This window comes from Anguilla rostrata, chromosome 5 (genome assembly GCF_018555375.3).
Source record: "Anguilla rostrata isolate EN2019 chromosome 5, ASM1855537v3, whole genome shotgun sequence".
In the NCBI taxonomy this organism is placed as follows: Eukaryota; Metazoa; Chordata; class Actinopteri; order Anguilliformes; family Anguillidae; genus Anguilla; species Anguilla rostrata.
This window is the reverse complement of record NC_057937.1, coordinates 12,367,750-12,379,917: the sequence shown is the minus strand read 5'-3', so window position 1 is coordinate 12,379,917 and position 12,168 is coordinate 12,367,750. Positions and strand designations below refer to the sequence as shown.

The window sequence follows — 12,168 nt, the reverse complement described above, 5'->3', positions numbered from 1 at the left end:
GTGGTTACGGCAAACCAAATGACATCTTTATTCCTCGGTACATGGCACGTGGCATCTTGTTCACATTTTAATTTCGTCCCTGAAACGATCAAGATAATTAAACGAGACACTGAAATGCGCTCGTTGTAAGGTGTACAGCACTTGCTTAAGCGAATATGATGCCAAAAATGCCCCTAAAGCCTCGACCTCTGCCGACAGCATGACCTTGCTCGAGACTCTTTCCCTTTCCCCGGTCTCCTGGCCTTATGGATCAGGGATACTTTCGGGCTGCAGGGGGAAATATTCCTAGCAAAAATTGACAAATTGACAAAATTGACAAAAAAAAAAACAAAACATACACCTCTGAATACACGTGGATGATATCTTTGTTTCCAAATGGAGCAGATGAAATGTAGTCATTTGGAGCATATTAATAACTAGAATAATTATAAACAAATCTCTCTTCGAAGCATCTTATTTCCATTTTTGCGGCTGTTGCTAGGATGAGGCGCATCCAATCAGCGGCAGGGCTTTCATTTCGCTCCCAGTTAGGGGGCTGGAATAAATGACATCATTAATTCAATTCCCAACCCTCGGAGAAAAAAAAACAGTGATTGCTTATCTATTACAACGATAAGCACTCTTTGGGTGAGAATGGAAGGACTTTCTTGAATTGGAATGGTTTCCTTCCCAATCAATATAACCTTTGCCATTTCTGGATTGGCCACGGTTCCTTTATCGGTGTGGGGTTCGGGGAGGGGCGTCCTGTCCTGACGGGAATGGCGGATGGGTTGGCTGGGCATCTGGGGCGAGGGAGCGATGGGGGTTTAACAGAATAATATAGAATTATTACATTTACATTCCAAGAAGTATTCTGTTTATCGTCATGGATTTGGAAAATACTCTCGCGTTCTGCTTGGGTCTGAAAGCGGAGGAGGTGCGTATATTTGCAATTTTACATTAAGATGAACTATTAATATAGCCAATGAATTATGATAAAATCTTAACAACATTTATCTTTCAGAATAAGGCAACATGAAACCACTAGGATGTATACCTAAGATAGGTTCATTCAGCATGTTCTACATCCATACATCGTTTATACAAGTGTATCCCGCATATACAGTAGTTTCTCAGTTTAAACCGCTGTCATAAACAAAATACGTGCAACAAATGTAATTTCAAATGGAGATATTGAACATCTGTTGCAAGGCTAGCTAGATTGAATTAAAACGCGATTTAATAGTAAGTTAATGGTCGCATATAGCGTATTTAGCACGTGTGTAAAATGATTGACTATTACGTTTGATTTTAACATGGTACCTTTTTGTGCAATACAAAGGACAATATGTCGCATTTATGCAAAATAAATTAGAATACTGATCTTGCTATTTAAGAATCCTGTTGCGTAATTTGGAAAGTTGCTGGCTTCTTCGGGAAACTCGTTTTGGCAGTGGAATTGCACCAATGCAGCAAAGCCTAAATTGGTAGCCAACTATGACAAAGATGTTTTTGTGAATATCCACACTTGAACTTTCAGAAGGCATTCATAACATTTTCAGTTAACCACGGAATAAAATGACATCAGTATAATAATTGTTTACTGGGATAACAAAATTATTGTGTGTGTGTCATATTAAGCTTTAACATGGCCACAAACATACTTAAAATTGTTTACATGCATACATAAACTGAATAACAAGGAGTTCAATATTTTAGAAGATCCACAATTGTGCAGGACAAAAAAAGAACATGCAAGTTACGAGGAACTACAAATATATATGCACAGAATTGTAAGGATACAGTATCATGCCATGAAGTCATATCAGCAACAGTTACTGGTTTAAAAGTGTACGGTTTCATGCTGGACTAAACTGAAAGCCTGGTGAAACAGATAGTCCTAGTATTTACATTAAACTGATTGTCATAAATGCAAACAGAGAAACACATGTGTGTGCATGCACATAAACATACAACATATCCGCATAGACAGACAGGTACACACACACAATCTCATAGACATGCACACATGCACGTGGAAGCACACACACACATGCACCCATACAGTGTATACAAACACACACACACACACATGCACATACACAAACAAACATACAGACACAAACACACACAGATGTGCACGCGCGCACACACACACACACACACACTATTAAATAAGAGTATGTGCAGAGTGGAACTTAACACAGGATCTAGATCTGTGATTAGGCTAAAATACGATACGATAACACATATCCAAAATTAACAATCCTTACAGTGCTGCAAAGCACAACACACATGGTAAACTGCATGAATGACGGTATGCTTTTTTTTTTAGAACAAGCTTCATTCTAGCCTGACCTCTGTTGTGTCACAGCTGTCTGTTTCTGTGGGAATTATTGATTGCGATTGTTGACGGAGTTAATCGTCTCAAAACACTTATTTTTTCTAAATTTAATCTCCACTACTGTGAGCTGTTCTCCTGTGAGTGCCCATGTTCCAGCAAATCATCTAGGTGGGGATTCTTTAGAAAAAATCAAACGTATATCATTGGTTAGTTCTACTCTGTATACTCAGATGACCAGCCAAAGATCTTGTACAGTTGATATATCTGACCCTGCTATCTTCAATAGCTTGAACCTTGGGGAAAAAACTATAGCTGGCGTTCTCCCCAGGAATCTGTGCCATAAGGACTTGCAGTGTGATCACTGGTGGCAGTACAGTACAGTACAGTACCGTCCCACCTGTACAGTTCTGCAGGCAGCAGACAAGTATGATAAGTCTAAATTTTTTAATTACTTAACTATAAGGTGTCTATAACTAGCACTGTAGTGGGCAAAGTGAGAACAATCAAGCAATTTTTCTCTGTGACTGGGGTGCTAACTCTCAAAACAAAAGATGCTCTTCTGCAGGCAGAACAGATTTGTGCTTTACATTGCACTGGACTTCTGAGCTTTGAAAAGGACCAACTGAGAGAAGTCAGTCTCTGTTTACCTACCTACCTACATTTTGGTAGAATTGGGATGGCATTGAGGGATGGGAATAAGCTTGGGAGTCCCTGTTTTTCCAGCCCCTCCCCTCCCAGCCAAGCCCTCCTTTGACTGGGGGTGTGATTGATTAAGGCTCTTTCCTATTCTTTTTTTCCCAGACCACCAAGTGCTGCTCCATAATCAATAACTGACCAGGAGAGCGGGTGCTGCTCCTGGTGTACTGCATAGCTGGGCATTGTATGGGGCTCCGGTGCCGGGCAACAGCTCACCTGTTAACAAAAAAGCCCATTTGCATGGCACAGGCCACTGGAAAAAAAAAAAAAAACTTCCAGAATCTCTGGGCTGCACCTTTTTTGCAGCCACAATGCACACTAAAGACACACTATGCATTATTGTCAGGTTCTATAACTCTGCACTGGTGCATGGAATAGTTGTATAGGGAGCTTGGGGGTAGACTGGAGAGCAGGATGGTTTAACTGGTTGGGGCCTCTGATTGAAGGTTTCCTTCATTTGACCCCTTCAGCTGCTTGACAAACAGAGAACATTTCTGCACATTAATGGGTCATTGTAGAAGTTTTGTGTGTATGTTTGTGTGTGTGTGAAACACACCTGCACAGGTGCAATGCACAGGTGAGGGGAAGAAATATGGGAGTTCATGTAATTGCCTCACCACTTATGAACTATTAGCTACACCTTAAACAATATGTCTGAACAACATATTTTAAATGAAGAGAGATAAAATAGAGCATTAATTCATACAATTGTAAAAGAAAATAAGTAGTGCTGTAAGGCAAATTTTTCATACAGCATCATTCACCAATAGCTTAGCATTTTCAGGTGGTTTTAGTTCACTGTGGCCTTCCTATGTTTTCACTTGTGCGGCCTTCCTTCTAGGGCTAACCTAGACCTCTAGGTATTTAAGATTTGAAAAAACAAAGCTAAACTGAGTGAAATGACTGAATAATGAATGAACTGTGGAAGTGGCCGAGTGTATGATTACGCTCAGGCCGGTGTGAGGAGGTGGGGTGGAGGTGGGGCTCGCGCTCGTTCCGCCCTCCTGTCCCCGGTGAGTCTGGGTTTTTGACACCGTCTGTCTGGACGCAGTGTAAAAACGCACGGAGCGCAGAGCCTTCCTGTTTAAAATACACAGCCGCGCGTGAGCTCCCTCAACACGGAGGCAGGCCCAGCCAGCCCTGCTGTGTCTCTCTGAGAGGGCAGTGTGCTGGAGACAGAAACCATGGCACCTGTAGGAAACACATCCTTTTGTGATAAGAGGGGCTTATGCTGTTTGTAGATTGAAGTCCCCCAGCAAAGAAAGTCGCGGCTGTGCCCTGTGCTTTTTTTTTAATTTGGTCAAAATGTCAACTCGCTGAATGAGATAAAATAAATTATGTTTTCACTATGAAGAAGAAGAACAACAAGAACAAAAACAGAAGTATGGTGTGTGATGCAGATGTGTTCATGTTGAATTTATAATGAAAGGATTGATTGAAAATGATTACACAGCAGGGAACCAGTGTTTGGCAATTGTGTGTGCCTCTTTCCTGCTCCCTCCCTCTCTCTCTCTGTCCCTCCTTCCCTGCCATCCTGCTATCCATCCTACAGCCTAAATGCCACATGCATTAACCCTTTAAGGTGTGTAATCAAATATGTGATTAGAATGTTCTTAACTGAACATTCTAAGGGCTGCTGTAACAATCACTACTGGTAACTGAAAGCTATGGAGTTCTGGAACACTAGACTTAGAATTTTGAAGAAAAAAACATTCCAAAAAAACCTACTATTCAAAGGGTTTAAGTTACTATCTGTCTCTCCCCTCAGATGACCATCTCCCTGCAGCAGGAACCAGATGTGACCACCGTGAAGGTAAGGAGCAGCCAGTCAGTTTAACCAACCCAGACCACGCTTGGTTGGGTTCAGAACTTCCAGAGAGCACTCCTCCACGACGAACTGTTAAAACCACATCAAGAGCGCTGCTGTGAATTTCATCAGTATGGAACTGTGAACTTTGCATGGCCTAAATACAACAAACTAACAATGAAAACTATTTTTACTCGTAGATGAGAGTATCTCAGAAGGTTCCGGACATGGATGGCATTAGCAAGGTACACAAAGAGTTTATGTTTGATTTATTTTCAAGTATTAGAAAATACTGGCATATCTTGTAGCTGTTGAGGTCTTCTCTTGAAATGGACATTGATCAGAGCAATTTAGTCCATCAAATGTCCCCTGCCACTCTCTCTTTTATGGACAATTTTACCTCCAAATTTCCCTCAAAACAAAGTATGTAGTTTTGGGGGCGTTGAGGTATTTGGTAGTGTCCTTCTCCTTGTTATTATTTTTTCAGCATTCTTTGTTTGGGCAAATTGGTTGGATGTAATTGAGAGTTGATGCCCTGCTGTTCTGGGATCAGAGTGAGAACTGGCATCCTTTTCCCCAGGGCGTGGAGTACCAGGGAGCTGGCAGCCAGCCCATTATTGCCAGTCCGAAATACTGCCCCGGCGTCAACAACAACGGGGGATATCTGTGTGAGAGTGGCCACTGCTGTGGAGAAACTGGCTGCTGCACCTACTACTATGAGCTGTGGTGTGAGTAAACTTTACTACTACACCTACTACTATGAGCGGTGGTGTGAGTAACCTTTGCTGCTACACCTACTACTATGAGCTGTGGTGTGAGTAATTTTTACTACTACACCTACTACTATGAGCTGTGGTGTGAGTAACCTTTACTGCTGCACCTACAACTATGAGCTGTGGTGTGAGTAACTTTCACTACTATACCTACCAGTATGAGTGGTGGTGTGAGTAACCTTTGCTGCTACACCTACTACTATGAGCTGTGGTGTGAGTCATTTTTACTGCTGCACCTACTACTATGAGCTATGGTATGAGTAACTTTCACTACTACACCTACTACTGTGAGCTGTGGTGTGAGTAACCTTTACCGCTACACCTACTACTATGAGCTGTGGTGTGAGTAATCTTTACTTCTACACCCACTACTATGAGCTGCGGTGCGAGAAAGTCAGTACTACTACACATTCTGTTACAAACTGCAGTGTGGGTACACTTCACTACAACTGAAAACTTGTGAATGCAGCACTTGCGTGTGAATGCAGAAGGCTGGTTTTGGCTGTGGACCCACGGTACAAGGCTAGCTGCGAGCTCTGTCGCACTGCTCTGGTCCTGCAGGGTTCTGGCTCCTCTGGACCGTCCTGATCCTGTTCAGCTGCTGCTGCGCGTACCGCCACCGCCGGGCCAAGCTTCGGATCCAGCAGCAGCAGAGGCAGAGGGAGATCAACCTCATCGCCTACCATGGCGCCTGCAACTACCCCACCTCCATGCTGGACCTCAGTACGACCAGGCCTCTCAGCCTACGCTACCTTTAGCTCTGATGTTTTACAGTTGGTTTTCTCTCGCAAATCTTAATATGTGATCTGAATTACCTTGTTTAATCAGATTTACATTCATTAATGCATTATTTATAAATATTTGTTGCTAAAGCCCTTTTACAAGGTGACTCTGAGAGCATTTATGTACTCAAGCTCCAGGTAAGCTCTGTAAATATGTACAGGACTTGTGTTTTGGAAAATGCCAGTGTATGAATTGGCTGTTCTCCTGTCCCAATGTTTCTTGTTAGTTTTAAACAATTTGTGAACATTTGGCGCTTATCATCCACTTGTTGAAGCTCCACCTATTCCATTATGGCATTCCCATGTGGTTCATAGATGTTGGAGATTCATAAAATTGTAAAATAAGCTGGGAACGTCTGGTTCTGTGTGAATATGATTTTTTCAGATAGTGAAACCGTCAATACTGTTTCTCACTGTATTCAGCCGTTTTGCAACTGTCAGATTTAGGCTAGACTGAAGATACTCTGATGATCAGATTATTTATTTATTATAGCTGAAAATCCTTGGTCAGAAATAGTGTGTGTGCTAATGCTAGCGCCCTGAAATGACAGTAAAGCTCACGGTAAATTCTGGTGCTTTTCAGGTTTCTTGGCCTCCCTCAAGCTCCCGTCCTACGAGGAGGTCGCTGCCCGGCCCAACACCCCTCCCCCCCCTTACAGCACCGTGTTCGCCCTCCAGGGGGGCGGCCACTATGCCCACGCGGGCCCGAGTGGCTTAGCGTCCTCCCCGAGCTCGGACAACTACACCAGCTGCTCCTGCGAGTCCTGCTCGGCCACCTCCCCCTGCAGCACCTCCTTCTCCGTGCAGGTGACCGACGAGACCGACACCAGCAACGCCACAACGCCCAGCGAGGCGGGCGAGTCCCGGCCACCCAGCGCCGCCGAGCCCCCGGGGCCCGCCTCCCCGCTGACCCCGCCCCCTCCTCCTCCTCTTCCTCTGCCTCCCCCTCCCGCTGCTCCCGCGGCCCCAGTCCCCCTCACGGACCCCTTGGGGGTGTTGGCGGAGCAGAAAGACGAGGAGGCCCCCGGCAAAGAGCCGGCCGCGGAGGGGGACGGACCTCCCCCAAAGCCCGCCCAGTCTGTCCCCAAACAAACGCTCTTCTCCTCCAATGTGGACTTCTTCGAGCCGGACGGCCACACCACAGGCGCCTCGGAGGGCGAGGAGGACACCGACGAGAACCACTTCCGCCACCGGCGGCTGACGGGCGACTCGGGCATCGAGGTGTGCCGCTGCCAGGTGGAGAGCGAGGAGGAGGAGGAGGAGGTGGAAGAGGAGGCGGCGGCAGGGGCGGGGGCAGAGGCGGGTGAAGGGGCGGAGCCGGGGGAACGGGAGGAGGCCGAGGGGCAGGAGGAGACCGGCTTCCTCCACGACAGCATGGACTGCTCCGCCCGGGCCCACGCCCACGCCACCCTGGCCCAGCCCCCGCCCGAGGAGTGCGCCAGCCTGTGTGGCTCCGCCCCCATCCTGCAGAGGGGCGGGGAATGCGTCATCACTGTGGAGACCGTGTGAGGGTCTTGCGGTGTCCGGCAGGGGCTGCAGACGAGTGGCGTTAATTACTCCGAAAACACCAGAGGATGATGGGAATGTGGCAGAACTGAGCGCGTCTGTCCGTAGGAACGCCGAAGGAGCGCGGTGGACTTTCGGTGCGGTGTCGCTCACATCCTGAGTGCCGCCTCGGAATGAACGCACAGACGAAATAAAGGTCCGTGCGATACGTCTGTGTGGATCCATAGAGAAATTACCTATCTGGAGTTTCTGAAAAAATGCAAACAACATTAACTAAACAAATGAATGTGCAGACTCATTTATCATTCATTTCCATTTGTGCGCGGAACAACCTTGGTTATGCAAACCAAGAACAAAAGGGGGCGTTTTTTTCGTCTTGTTCAAGAAGACAAAAACAAATTGTGAAGACGGAGCTTGGAGTTCCTCGGCCCTGCGGAGGTACGTGACGAAAGCTGGCGGCTGACGCGGGCAGCGTGAGGTCATCGCGCGCCACGGAAACAGCCCGTATGTTCGCATGGCCCCGTCAACAAGAAATGTGTGCACTTAACCCTCCTCTGTCCGTCCTCGGCTGATCAACAGCTGCTGTTGTCATGGGGATAGAGGGAGGGCTCTCCAACCAGCCTACCTTAAACGGATCCCTCCCGCAGACTAGACTTTCTGTTGCTCTCATTGATCCTCTATGCTGCTTGGACTGCTTGTTGATTCAAAGGCAATAATGATAATTATTATTATAATAATTATTATAACTATAGTAATAATAATGTGCTTGATTGTTTCCTGCGAGTTGAGGCCTGGCAGAGGATTCAGTGAGTTTGGGGTATCCCTTTATTGATGAATGTTTAAAATACTACCGGTTGTGGTGTTGGATTCTTGGCAAAGACTCTGTTCCTTTTACCTGATGCTGTTTACAAGCAGCTTCTGCAAGACTCTAATACAGGTCTGCCCAACCCTGTTCCTGGAGACCGACCATCCTGTAGGTTTTCGTTTCAACCTTAACAAAGCACACCGCATTAAACAGATCTTGTTGAGATCCCTAAAGATCTCGTTGAGCTGCTAAGAATTAGTATCAGAATCAGGTATGCTTTATTAGGGCTGAAATGAAAACTTGCAGGACAGTAGACCTCTGGGAACAGGGCTGGGGAGCCATGCTGTAATAGCTGTACGGATTCCAGATGCATATGAACAGCTGTGTGTTGCCTGAACCACCAGCCCTTTTAGCAGCTCTCGCCCTTATCAGCCAGCTCCTAGCCCCCAGACTAGAGGGCGCTGTCGAGGTTCACAGTGAAGGCCTGGTGGATGCCCTGCGAGAGCCTGGCTCGAATTCCTCTCACCACTGATATTGAATGTAGTCTCCTCATCACATAAGAGAACACCCCCATTTTCTCAGAGCGCCGAACACTCCGGAACACTCTGGAACACAAGATGGTTCCCACGGAGTTACTCTATGGCTGCTACACACATGCAGACATACGCCCAACAGGGAAGGTGTTCTACCTTTAATTTTTTTGCAATCGTTCAGTGTCATTCAGTTTGATCACTGATTGATCACTTAATAGTGACTCCACTCCCCCATATATGAGTTTGTGCTGAATTTCCATGTGACTATAACCAAGTGTGTGTTTTTTTAAAATTATTATTATTTAATTGGGTTGTCAGTAGATACACACATATATTCTATGAGAAAGATAGCATGCAGCCAAAATGTTTTTTTTTTAATGTGACTTATTATGTGAAAACGGTACACATCTAGCACCAGTGCCCTTGGACGATAGCTGCTGCTAGGAACATGTGCATTCTCCGAGCCCATCTTCTCATGAAAATGTCGAATAAAGCACTGTGATACTGAAAGCCTTTCATAGTTTTTAGTCCATTATGAAATGGCCGGCTGCATTTAAAGATATGGTACTCTGTGGTGCAGTATTCTGGAAGTGTGGTACTAGATTATATTGGATGTTAACATTTTACATTTTGGTATTCTTTATAAAGCCGTTTTGGATCAAGTTTACTGATTATCTTTTAATATCTGTGAACCTCTGTCGTATGTGTCAGATGGGCTGAACTTTGAGGCCTGTCACGCGGGCTTATTTACTGTTAATGCTTGGGCCTGGCTCCAAGGCTATTAGGTACTTTGTTCCCCAGTGACAGGCCACTTCTAGCTCTGTGGTTCAGTAAATACATATCTACTCTTTACCAGATGGCTGCTGTAATTTTGAAGCAATGCGATGGTGCTGAACATTGTCTTTTGCGCGTAGCACTGTATTGCTGACTGACCAAACTTGATGTTTACTGAACATTATCAATTTATATCACCATATATCATCAACCAGTAATTTCATTAATTTTTTTTTTTTTTTTTTAATATTCATTCCACAAAATGATTTCTAAGGCTGTGGGCATGGAGCTAAAGATGGCTTGGACCCTCTGTAAGGTCTGAGTTTGCTTAATATTATACAAGTATACCTGAAGTATATGCTGTGTGTGTTAAAATTCATACTTGGCTGCTTCTGTAAATGTGTCTAATTTTGGAACTTACTTGTGAGGGTGTGAATCATTTGTATGGAAGCTTGTGCTTAGTATTTAGCCAACGGCAGATGTGTTCTTTGTCACACATATACTTTTTTATGATCTCCAAAGACATGGAATATTTAAAAATTAATTATATTACAAAAAAAAATTGTTGACTTGAGGTATCCTGTACTAGCATGAACATTTACGCTAATTGTACATTTTAGAACGTAGAATTACTTGTTTTTTTGTCTCTAACTGGTGACTTTATTTGGTCCCCCCCAAGACCAGATACATTCCACGCTAAGCATTCTTGTTAATGTGTTCCAAAGCCATACAGCATTAAATCTGGGCTGCAGCCAGAAATATTACTATTTCAGTAATCTTTTATATAAATTAGCTCCAACAGTGTATGCTATTATCCGGCCTAATCAGCTCTCCTGTGTTAGTTGCCATAGTTATATTTTGCAAAAGATTCTCCTTTGAACGGGTTGCGTTTGACCACATATACAAGCTGTGCCACATCTTCATCATTAATACAGTAAGACTGAAAAACTTTAGTGGAAACAGAGCACTCTATAGATTTGGGAGGTGAATGGAGCAGACGGGAGACTGACATGGTCAGTGTGGTCAGAGGTGCGAGTACATGCTGCGACCCTGGGCTAACGGGGCCTTTTCGCGGCCTTACACACCGCCTACCAATCGGAGCTCTGTCCAGTAGCTCACTGGACACAGACGCCAGCCATTTCTCGGTATTCCGTAGCGGAGAACTTAATTAGCCACCAGCCAGAGCTCCATATAATAAATAAATAAACATGAATGACTTCTTTGAGGGGGAGCTCCCTGCTCTTAAACTTGCCTTTACCCACCTAAAGAAGAATGTATCAAGAATTTCAGAATCTGAGCCTTTTGCAAAACATATTTCAGTTTGGCTCCAGTTCGGTTTTTTTTTTTTCTAGAACATTGTCACTTTGTTCTACACTCATTACATTACATTACAGGCATTTGGCAGACTCTCTTATCCAGAGCGACGTACAACAAAGTGTATAACCATAACCAGGAACAAGTATGACGAAACCACTAGAGAGAAGTACCGGTCCAAGTGCAGGGAACAACAGCATAGTTCAACTTGGACCCTGAAGGTTAAACTGATTAACACTAACACTTGGTTATTTTGTTCTATTTCAAAAACCTAGTGCCAATGTTTTATAATACATTGACTTAATTTATGGCTTAAGAAATGTACGCAACGTACTCTTTGCTTTTGGTGCATAAGATTACATGGGGTCAGTAGGTACATAGACACTCAGCAATTAAACAAAATGGTTTGCCTCCACTTAACTTCACCATGTCACCATCAAGACTATATTATGTACCTCCAGTCATTCATACGTGGTCTAAGAGTATAATTGTTTTTAAGTAAATTAATATTTAGGATGCAAAAGGAAAAAAATGAAGGATATGTAAAATGAAGTGTGTGAACGTTTTTTGCCTGTGCCTCCTCAGAATAGTTTTATGTATGTTTGAGCTTATGGTTGAGTCAGTGCAAAGCATATTGCTATGTGCAGTTAATGAATGCTAGAGGGTGTGTGGAATGCGGATGCCAGGATGTGAAGTAACGTGGGACTTGTTTGCAAATGGCGCTATACGAAAACAAGGTGTGATTGATTTATTGAATGATTGATGCTGAGAATATGATATTGAAGACTGAGGAAAGTGACTTTACATTGACGCTGAGATACAACAATCAGAATGAGGATTGAGACTGATGGTGCG

At 44.3% G+C, this 12,168-nt stretch overlaps 1 protein-coding gene across 1 annotated transcript; it reads left to right on the top strand.

The window, feature by feature from the left end:
- Nucleotides 1–554: 554 nt before the first annotated feature.
- LOC135254721 (WW domain-binding protein 1-like) lies at nucleotides 555–11,298 on the top strand. The gene is made up of 6 exons (XM_064335148.1): nucleotides 555–916; nucleotides 4,788–4,832; nucleotides 5,027–5,071; nucleotides 5,407–5,554; nucleotides 6,161–6,322; nucleotides 6,965–11,298. The coding sequence occupies exons 1-6, from the start codon at nucleotides 866–868 to the stop codon at nucleotides 7,888–7,890; spliced, it is 1,377 nt and encodes a 458-aa protein (XP_064191218.1). The 5' UTR covers nucleotides 555–865; the 3' UTR covers nucleotides 7,891–11,298.
- Nucleotides 11,299–12,168: the final 870 nt, after the last annotated feature.

Bases quoted from the DNA above. Each gene is read 5' to 3' on its own strand.
- LOC135254721 (XM_064335148.1), top strand. From the start codon at position 866: ATGGATTTGGAAAATACTCTCGCGTTCTGCTTGGGTCTGAAAGCGGAG. The intron at 917-4,787 runs GTGCGTATATTT...CTCTCCCCTCAG, and splicing joins TGGGTCTGAAAGCGGAGGAG to ATGACCATCTCCCTGCAGCA. The intron at 5,555-6,160 runs GTGAGTAAACTT...CTGGTCCTGCAG, and splicing joins CTACTACTATGAGCTGTGGT to GGTTCTGGCTCCTCTGGACC.